At 36.8% G+C, this 10,785-nt stretch overlaps 2 protein-coding genes and 1 long non-coding RNA gene across 3 annotated transcripts; 1 reads left to right on the forward strand and 2 right to left on the reverse strand.

Moving 5' to 3' along the window:
• Positions 1 to 733: 733 nt before the first annotated feature.
• Positions 734 to 6,068, forward strand: LOC145091644 (uncharacterized). Its single transcript, XR_013702244.1, has 2 exons — positions 734 to 1,159; positions 5,894 to 6,068. It is a non-coding gene; the product is annotated as an uncharacterized LOC145091644 (long non-coding RNA).
• On the reverse strand, positions 1,228 to 2,876 carry LOC145091643 (uncharacterized). Its single transcript, XM_079029408.1, has one exon. The coding sequence runs from the start codon at positions 2,479 to 2,481 to the stop codon at positions 1,381 to 1,383; it is 1,101 nt and encodes a 366-aa protein (XP_078885534.1). The 5' UTR covers positions 2,482 to 2,876; the 3' UTR covers positions 1,228 to 1,380.
• Positions 6,069 to 8,412: 2,344 nt separating the features above from the next.
• On the reverse strand, positions 8,413 to 10,228 carry LOC145091645 (FRIGIDA interacting protein 2). The gene has a single exon (XM_079029411.1). It carries the CDS (start codon positions 9,871 to 9,873, stop codon positions 8,623 to 8,625), a length of 1,251 nt encoding a protein of 416 aa, XP_078885537.1. The 5' UTR covers positions 9,874 to 10,228; the 3' UTR covers positions 8,413 to 8,622.
• Positions 10,229 to 10,785: the final 557 nt, after the last annotated feature.

Consider the following 10,785-nt stretch of genomic DNA (forward strand, 5'->3'; position numbering starts at 1 on the left):
ACAAGGTATGTGCCTATTAGTTTCCACTTCATAAAGGAACATGTTTGTTAACCATGTCTACAATGTATTGGTCTATCCATGATCTAATTACCTAATTCTTGCCTTTACCACTAAAAACCTCTTATTAATGTCATCTTTAGCGGTATATTTTGATTGAAATGAGTTCCACAAATTTGTTACACATTCAATGTTTTAGTAGACATCTACAAATGTAATCATCATTTTCACATTTAGTTCGCTTCTTGGGGTGTCTAATGTCTCGTTTGTCATCGCTTTTGGCATGAGGATACTCAACACATGCGTGATTTTCAAAGTTGGCAGAAGGATTTGTATTGTCGTTATCGATGTCTGAAATCATTTTCTTTGAATTTCTCAAAATTTCCAAACTTTGATGTCATATCTTTATGAAGTCGAAGTAATTCATGATTATCAACATAGAAAATTATCAATTAAGATTGTTTGGACATGAAAGCAACTTCAGGGTCAATTTTGATAATCATTTTTTTTGAAAATACTAGTTGAATGGTTTAGGATTTATTGTCTCTTAACAGATAATTATTTATAGTTCAATCATATGCTTGAATTACATGAACTTCGATATAAGATAATCCACATGATACACGTCAGTTTTTAGGCACAAAAGTAAAAGAAATATCTAAGATTAATGTGAGGATCGCTTAAATTCTTGTGAGAGGCAAAAACTATAGCATAAATTATGTATATACTCATAATATTCAATAAATAGATAAGAATGACATAATTAGTTTAAAACAGTTATGTGGTGGTTAAGGCCGAATGGAGTGGGAGTATGCTTAGTGAAAAAAAACCAACCAATCAGAACTCTTTACTTTCTCCTCTCTGCTTGTCGACCTCTTAGCACAAGATGGGGTGGTTGTAGCGCCTCCCTAGCAAGGTGGTGGAGAGGCTTTGCACCTCCCACTCTCTAAAGCCTAACACCCCTAAGCTGACCCTATCTGACTAACATCAGCTCCAACTTAGTCCACTGCTTCTAAGATCAAGCGATGGAGATTGGGTCAAAATCTACATGAGAAAGCATACAACACTACTTCTGATATATACAAACATGTTTACAACCACAAAAGATCTCAAAACTTCTACTCGTATACATGGCTGGTTTGCTGTTCAGTTGCTTTAACAAGTTAGTTTTTGTTGATATATAAATTGTATTCAGGTTATTTTGTTTGCTTTTTCATGAGATATCTCCTATTGGACAAGGCTTTTTGATTTTATTATATGTGAAAAGGAGAGAGTTATAATGTGCAAGAGTTTTACATGTAATGAGGTTTTAAGGAAAACTATGTTAATCTCAACTAAAAACACATTACTGTAAACAAGAACTAATCACATTATCAGAAGCTACTAATCCGCCATTGTTTCTGTTCTTGGCTGCTTCCTGGTTTCAATCAAACCCTTCAAGAACGCATCCACAATCTGCTTCTGTGACTCCAATATCAATTGGTTTCGTTTCATCTCTGTCTCCATTCGCATCCTTTCAATCTCCCTAGCCATGTCTATCTTCATCTTCTCCATCTTCATGAACCCATCTCCTAATAGCTTAATCGAAGAAGCCACCTCCTGTATCCCTCCATTCCCTCTTTTTTTCCCCGGATTCGGATTAGGATTCCAACTGTTACCGTTTTGATGGTTCCCCTGAAACAAATTTGTGTTTCTAGGCACTTTAACCCACACTTCGCCATCTTCATCGACTTCGTGTTCATGAACAACCTTGCTAAACTTTCTTGCTGGTCTGAGGTGGGCGGGTTCATGGTGAGAAGGATTCGAGGGTTTTAGACGAATTCCACCGGTGAACGGAGAAGTCTTGTGATTTTTGTACCCCGGGTGAATCGGGGTTTCGTTGATTGTGGAATCATCAAGATACCCATCTTCGTTGTCGTCTTCTTGATTAGACCAGTTGTTCGTGTATGAGGAATTGTGATTTGAAAACCTAGAATCGAAATCAGGAGTATGATTGGTGGAACTAGCTGCTAATGTTACCAGATTTTGAACAGAAGAAGGTTTAAATCGAATTCCACGGCCCGGATTCAAGCTCTGATGATCCGAAACAGGGGTTGCGTTGTTGATTTCAAGATTGGTCGAATTATTGTTGACAAGTTCGGAACTGGGTCCATTTTCCATGGCCTCCATGGCTTCAAAGTAGAACCACGACGAGAAGAACCGACCACCGGGGAAGGACGACGCGCGCTGCTTCTCGGCGCGGTGGCGCTGGCGGAGCTTCTCCATCTTGTGGCGGCACTGGGCGGAGGTCTTCGGCGGGGTTACATCCGGGCATGATGTCGTTACCTTCTCAGCCACCGTATCCCAGTCAGGGTTTCGGAGGAAGGCACGGTGGAGGGCGTACCATCGCTCACGGTAAGCCTCGATTAAAACAAGCGCCTCGTCACGCGTCCAACACGGCGGCGGGAATTTCCGGACTGGCTTGACGGCGACGGTGGTGGACATGGGATTGGATCTGAATCTTGAAAGGATTGGTGGTGATAGAACGGAGGAAAGATTAATCTTGGGATGATTTGGGGGAGGTGGATTGGAGTAAATAAGAGGGTGGGATTGGGTGGTGGGTGGTTGGGTATAGATAATGACGATGGAGGATGGCGATGGTAGGTATGACGTACGTCCACCCCACTAGCAGTCGACCACCCCACCACCAAACCCATACTTTACCCGTTGACTTTTCAACTTTACACCACACAAAGACCACAAATTAGAGTGAAGACGGTGGTGGGTATGGCCGTGGGTGGATAAGGGTTGATGGAGTCTGCCCCCACTGTCTACAGGAAAGTTAATTGCAGTAGTGCACTGCATAGGGCTAGGGTGGTGTTCATTATCACCATATAAAATCTTATTGACTATTTGTTTATTTGCTTTTATAGAGGGTGATTTAATAAATAAGATATTTCTTTTCATACTAAATAGTACACGAATATGTGTTGACTGAAATGTTTAAACAGAATAATTATGTAGATATTTTAGATATTAAGAAATCTAACCTATTTGAATATAATCACCAAAAAGTTTTTTTTAACAAAAATAAACACTTTGACTGGATTGAACATGCCGAACCAAGAATAAATATTTTTTTAATTGATTCGGAACGACATTTTGGATTCCAGGCCAATATTCCGGATTCCAGACTAAAATTTTTGATTTTGGAAAAAAAAAATATATGGAATTTTAAGAGCAAGTCCAAAATCCGAACAATAATTATGAAACTACAAGAAAAAAATAATTTTTTTAATTTAACAAAAAATTAAACAAATATATACAAAGCCACTATTTCATTATAACTTTGTTAGCATTTTCCTTAAAGTCATCCGTTATATCCACCACTAATCATTATAGTGGTGAGTAACACATTATCATCATTAACTGCCACTAAAAGGTTAGGATATTCATCATTATATTTTTCTTATTTTTTTATTATTTAAAAAAAATAATAAATATTTTTTAATTAATTAAATTGTAGAAAGAGAGAGAAAAACAAATTGATTGTGTGTGGTGATTCGTACTCTCCACTATAATTGACCATGAAAATTATCTACTACTAACCAACACTAACATATTGAGATGGTGTTCACATTTGTGGTTATGCTAGTGGGTGTGGTGCTACATTTGCTATGGTCCACATCAGCGCCACCTAGGATTTGCCACTCTCTCTCTAATTTTTGTCATTTACATAGCGTGGGTTGCTGTAACGATCAAAGTTGAGGTAATTACTTTTTCCGATTGAATGAATTTTTCTTTGCAAAAAGGTCCTATGTATGTTAGGCTTACATATGCGTACACTTAGCTTACGGAGGCAAGGTTGGTCGCGGGCATGCACCACTAGGGGTATTCGTTTGGATGGATCGGTTTGATTCAATCTAATCAAGTGAATCCGAATAGATTTCGGTTTTTAAAACATTGATCCGAATAATCCAAACTAAATTTAAATCCAATCCGATCCAACCAAATTACAATTCGGTTTGATCGGTTTTTACAATTCGGTTTTCAAGAGGCAAGACATTTTGAAAAATATATAACTCGAATACTAGCAAAATCTATAAAGAAACTATTTTTTTTATTAGTTATAATTTATGAACAAATACTAAGAAAATATATTATAGCTAATATTTCATTGACATAAAAACTTTTGATAAGAAGTAATTTTAAAGTAGTATATTCGATGAGAATTTCTAATAACTAAAAATAATAATTTAGTAAATTTATAAATAATTAAAGATACATATGAAAATAGATAATAAGTTGTTATTCGGTTTTTTTGGACTATTCGGTTCTTAGTTTATAAATCAAAACCAATCCGAAAACCAAAATAAAAATTCGGTTTTGCTGAATACCAATCCAAAAATATGAATATCCGAATCAAATAGTCTGATCCAAATTGTCCAATTGGACAATTTAGTTTTATCCAAATATCGAACAGCCCTATGCACCACATACGTGGGGCATACATAGCTCAGGACTAAAACCCTAATCTTCTGGCAAGACCCCTATTTAAACACTTTTATGTTGCTTGGACCTTACCCTGGTCAGCCTCCATAGTTTATCATCGTCCTAAAATCCCCAAATTCTCTTGAGAGTGTAGTCCTTGAGCTTAAAAGTGTTTTGGTAGCCATTTTTAGTGGGTTTCAAGAAGAAGAAGAAGGTGGTGGTCAGGCCTTGGATGTTATTGAGCTTCTAGATCCTACATCTAGTTCATCTTGAAGAACTTTTGGAGGTAAAAAGTCGTAACCTTGCCATTTTTTTGCTAGTTTGACTTAGGGTTTTGTTATGAAGTCCATTTTTGGTTCTTGGACCCTCTCTTGTGAGTTGACCAACTCCAGAGACTAGGATTGTTAGATCTAAGCTCCTTGAGCATGCTTTGATGCATAAAGATGCCATCTTGAAGGTTGTATTGAGACCATGCATGAGTTTAAGGTCTCAAAAGTGGTCTTAATAGGAGAGATGAAGTATTGGGGACCCATGTGGCATGCAAAGGCAGAAAGTTGCCAACTTTATGCCCTAGGACATCTAAATAGACTCAGATCTGAAGTTAGACGTTGAGATCTCAAACATTAAGCACTTAATAGATTTTTGTGTATAGATTGTTTGTACGTCGAGCGTAAGTTTGAGTACGCCGTGCGTAAGGCCAAAGGGGTGAGTACGTTAAGCGTACTGATGTGGTACGTTTGGGGTACGCACCATAGAAGATTTGGGCTTCATTGGGCTTGCAAGCTTATTGGGCCCTATTCAGCCTTGGGCCTGGTCCCATTTAGAGTTATTAGACTTTTATTCTAGTTTAGGGCATTAATGTCATGATTAGGCCTTATTGGGACATGTGGCCCATTGTATTTTGGACTTTGATGTTAGGCCCATTAATGTAGGATAGACATTTGGGCTTTAATGGAGGGCCTTACACTGAGATGTTGGGCCTTTGTCTAAGTTGTGGCTTATTTCTAATTAGGGTTGTTTGTATATTTGTTCAGTATGAGATTTTGGGATAGTAGTCGAGCAACTTTTTTGTTTAGCGGACTGAGGTAAGTCTTCTCACTATATCAATGGGTCGAAGGCACCGACACCGGCCCATTACTTGATATGAAATTTCTACAGTTGAAAATGCAATGGTTTGTTATTTGGTATGTATTGATTTACGTGAAGACCATGAAGGAGCCTATGACACCCGGTAAGACCATGAGGGGGAGCCCATGGCCCTTGGGTATAAGACCATGGGGGTAGCCTATGGTATCTCGGTTGAAGACCATGGAGGGAGTCAATGACAAATTTATGTGTATATGTGCATTGCATTATATGGTTATGTGTTTTGTGTAATTTAGGAAACTCATTAAGCGTGTGCTTACAAATTTGTTAGGTGTTTCAGGTACTTCTGGTTCTAAGGGCAAGGGCTTGATGACGCAACATGCACTCTTCAGTATTTCCGTACTAGTTTTTTTGGACACTCTGATCTTTTAAACAATTTGTTTATGTAATGATATTTTGGAAAACAAATATGAATGAGATTTCTAATTATTAAATGAAAATTTTTATCTGAAAAATTAATATGAAAAAGGTTAAATTAATAATAATAATTATTATTATTATTATTTTATTATAAACAAATCGATTTATTTAATATAAATTGGTTTTATAAGTTTATGGGGGTATTGTGTAATTTCGTGAAGTCAATTTTGAAGAGATATTTCAACTTTGGGGTAGGATCTATCATTACACTAAATTTGGGTGTAGGTTATATAAGTATAGTTGTCTTCTTCTTTCAACAATTAGATTGATTTTTTTTCTACAGATTCAAACCCAAACCTTATACTCTTATTCTCTCTCGTCGGCTTATTTCCGCTGAGTTGCCGAGCCGAGCTCGGCATGCCGAGGGCTCAGCCCGGTGTTCGCTGAGCATGGTGTTCGCTGAGCATGCCGAAGCCACACCCACCAACCTTAGTAACCAAATATCACAATTATTCAATCTCGATCGTATTTTACTCATTTTAGGAGTCCTAGCTAGTCTAGTGGTTCAACAATGGTCAACGCCCAACTTTCACCAAGTTGACGGTTTTCATCAAATTCTTAATTATCTAAACATCTCATAACATTTTTTCATAAAAACTATTATTATTATTATTATTATTATTATTATTATTATTATTATTATTATTATAAATTAATTATTGTATTTAATTATTTCAATATAAATTTTTAAAAAATAAGATGTTACAAATTGATATTAACATATTATGTTAAAAATATATATATAGATTAAGTTCAATAACAGAAAAAGACAAGGCCAATTTGTAAAGTCTATTGTAATAGATATATAAGGGTAAGTGGTGAAGAAAAAATCAGAAACAAACAAAATTTAAGGTATGATTCACTATTTCACATTTCACTAAACCACCCGTGTACGGTTTCAAATACATCCATGCCAATTTCGTGGAACTTATCATTTTAACTCTACATATAAATCATAGTTTTCTTTTTAGTTATCTATATAGAAGATTCGTTATGGAGAACATTTCCATGCTCTCTCTCTTTCTTTTCCTCACTTTAATAGCTACAGGTAAATTATTCTTCTAACTTTTTCAAAGTTCATCATCAATTATTTAAGGACTCACATAAATTGTCAAATTATGGGGTATACATACCATTCCACACACAAAAAAGAAGCAATTTGAAGGAGTACGTATAGAATTACTCTTATTTATTTAATACTCACTTAAAGCTAGCCGTTATGCAACCATATGTAACGGAGAATGTAAGTTTATGTTTGGCGTTAGTTGAAAAAAAAAAGTTTTTAGCTTATAAACAAATTTATCAATAAGTTGTCTCAAACTAACTTATTAAAAAAACTAGATTATAAGCAACTTTATAAGCTATAATTTAAAAGTTAGAAATTTTGAACAGTAACTTGAACAATTTCTTGGGTTGTGATTACAATACTTTCTAAAATCGTAATTTAACCCTTATTCCTGGGTTATATGAATGCTGACTTTTGGGATAATCCAAGAAAATTTGACCCTTATTCCTGGGTTATATGAATGCTGACTTTTGGGATAATCCAAGAAATCGAACGAGATTACAACATTAATTTGATTCACAAACACATAATACATTGATTGTGTTTTGTGTTTTTAAGATAGTTTGATGTAGAAAAAAAATAGTTTTTGTAATCATATCTTGAAACCCCACCCCACCCCACCAGAAGCTATGCTCATTGGACCTTGCTAGGGGTGCCGACTCTAGACCCTGTTAGGAGCGCTGCCCCTTGGAACCCTATCCCCAAGGGTGCTGCCCTGGACCCCCATTTTTTCGAGTCCATATTTATCACTTTAAGCATGCACTCCACACCTTTTATCTCAGGTAACTAAATTGAACTATCTGTCTTGATAGTAGTATTAACTACGTTGACAAAACTAGAATCAGCAACAGTAAGCTACTTTTATAGTATCACCAAACAATAAATTGCAAAAACTATATGCATTAGACCCTTGTTTCTCAGCAAACAATAAATTGCAAAACATACGCCTTCAAGTGGTTACAAAACGGTTAGCCTTGTTTCTCACAAATATTTCATTTATCATATACAAAACGGTTAGCCAATAAGCTGTTTCCATAATATCGTTCACATTTCATTTTTTTAGTTGAAGACGTAATTTTGAGAGTTAAACAGGTAATGAGACGATGATGAAGAGGGTTATGGCAGTAGAGTGCATAGAAGAACGTCAAGTATCCATCTGCGATGCTTGCAACTTGGTGTGTAGGGTGGCTCATTTTCTCACCACAGCCACAGGTCGTTGCTATTCAGAAAAAGGCGATCCAGCCATTGTTCGCTGCTTTTGTTTCTATCAATGTGATTGATTCAACTATTATTATCAACGATTGATTCAACTATTTTAATGCACTACAGCAACAAAATAAGCCCATTCATTTATTCACATTATTACACTAATTATGAAATTTTTGAAGCATAATCTCGCTCAGTTATATGATCATGGACATGGGTAACGATTAAATTACACCACCAATAATCTCCCTCTCTCTATATAAAGAAAATAAATATAACATTTAATTAATTTAAGCCGGACCTTAAACTTGTTGCTTTCACTGTTGTTGCTTTCTATTATCTGCTAAACCTTTAACGAAAGCCTCAACGATTTGTTTTTGTGACTCAAGAAGCAGCTCATTGCGTTTCATCTCGGCTTCCATTCGTGTTTTCTCAATCTCATGAACCATATCCATCTTCATCTTCTCCATCTTCACAAACCCATCAGCTAAAACCTTAATCGATGACACAATCTCTCCTAAGGAGTTGTTATTGTCTCTTTTCACCCCTTTTTTCTCTCTTGAAAAATCATCTTCACCATTAAAATAGTGGTGGCTTGAGTTCATGTTCCTGTTCCTATCACCATACTTATTATCTCTATACTCCATGGATGCTGAACTCCTGTCTTTTCCCATCTTTACCCAAACTTCTTCTTCTTCTCCATCATCATTATCGTCGTCTTCTTCCCCATTTTCATTCCAGTAACTAGGATTCGAGTTTGAAGCAGTCTTGCTAAATTTTCTTGGTCTAATACCTGAATGTTCTGTAACTTGAAAATTTGATGGGTGTACATGAGCTCCATTGTTGTTATGATGATCAGACTGGAACCTTGTTGCATAATTTTGAGAGGATGGTTTGTGGGTTTTTCCTGAATTCTTACCGATTGGAGGTTCAATAAAATATTCGTCTTCAACTTCATCATCGTTATCATTATCTTCCTCTTGTGCAGCATAGTTATGTGAAACCCTAAAATTATTTGACCTACTTGCTATAGTTACCAAATTGCTATCAGCTGCAACTGGTTTGAAGCGAATCCCACGCCCAGGATGCAAACCCCCGTAATTCGAAACAGTAATTGCGTTGGATTGATGATTATTTTTCGAATTAACATTTTTCATACCGGAAGAATTGAGATCATTACCGGATTGTGTTTCTTCATCGGCATTAGATCCGCTACCGTTTTTCTCCATTGAATCCATGGCTTCGAAGTAGAACCAGGTTGAGAGGAACTGGCCACCGGGGAACGAAAGCGCTCGTTGTTTCTCGGCACGGTAACGCTGGCGGAGTTTCTCCATCTTGTGGCGGCACTGGGCGGATGTTTTGGGTGGTACGGCGCCAGGACATATCCGGCCTACCTCTTCCGCCACCGCATCCCAGTCAGCGGTGCGAAGGTACCCACGGCGGAGGGCGTACCATCTCTCCCTGTAGGCTTGGATCAGTGCTAGTGCTTCATCTTGGGTCCAACACGGTGGTGGAAATCTCCGGACAGGCTTCTCAGCTGCGGAAACAGCGGTAGCAGTGGCGGACATCAAGATCCAAAGGAAGGACGACGATAGAAAGATCGTTGGATGAATGGCGTGAGGTAATTATGGTGGGGTGGAAGAAGCGGAGGAATTACGCGGTGGTTTGAAAGAAGGGAAAGTAAGAGGGTTAGGTGGTAAAAGAAAAGGACCACCGGGTGGGGTGGGTGGACGGTGATGATGTGGATGACGATATGGGGATGGTGATGCTAGAATGCGCGGGTGTATGTGGTGTGCACCCCCCACTAGTGCACTACACCAACTCCTCCACCTCCACCACCCTGTTGTTCCCCACCACCAACTCATTGCACTTGCATTGCATCCATTATTTTCTCTCTATCAATATTCAACAACTTGCTTAATGGGTTTACAACTTTAAAGAGGGCTTGTTATTTTGGGTTCCTTTTAGTAAAAATGGGCTCTATTGGTTTCTATAGTTCTATAGGAGCATAAGTCGGAGGGAATTTACTTATGTATTTGTGTGATACATGTTCATTTTATCAATGATCTTTGCTAAATGATAACCAAATGAATATAACCATTTATGGATCAGCAAAAACCGATTATAAGTTGACGAACATCGAGTATATTTGTCATATCATGTTATACTAGATTATAACCCGCGTTAAACGTGAAGAATGCATAAAAAACATACAAATGTCTACAAATATTGTATTATAATTATTAAAAAAATGATGGTTATTGGTATTATTCTAATTAAACGTTCATTCGATAATAAAATTACTTAATTAAATCTATATTAACAGCCAATATACTGTTTTTTTCACTGCATTAAATATTGACAATTATTTCATTTATTCAAATAAAGTCATAGAATATAATTTATGGAATGTTAAATGTTATATGAATTTAATTTGGTATATCATTGATGGGAATTCTTTTCCAAATCATAATTGGTTT

This window comes from Lactuca serriola, chromosome 3 (assembly GCF_051521515.1).
Source record: "Lactuca serriola cultivar US96UC23 chromosome 3, Lser_US96UC23_V15, whole genome shotgun sequence".
Classification (NCBI taxonomy): domain Eukaryota; kingdom Viridiplantae; phylum Streptophyta; class Magnoliopsida; order Asterales; family Asteraceae; genus Lactuca; species Lactuca serriola.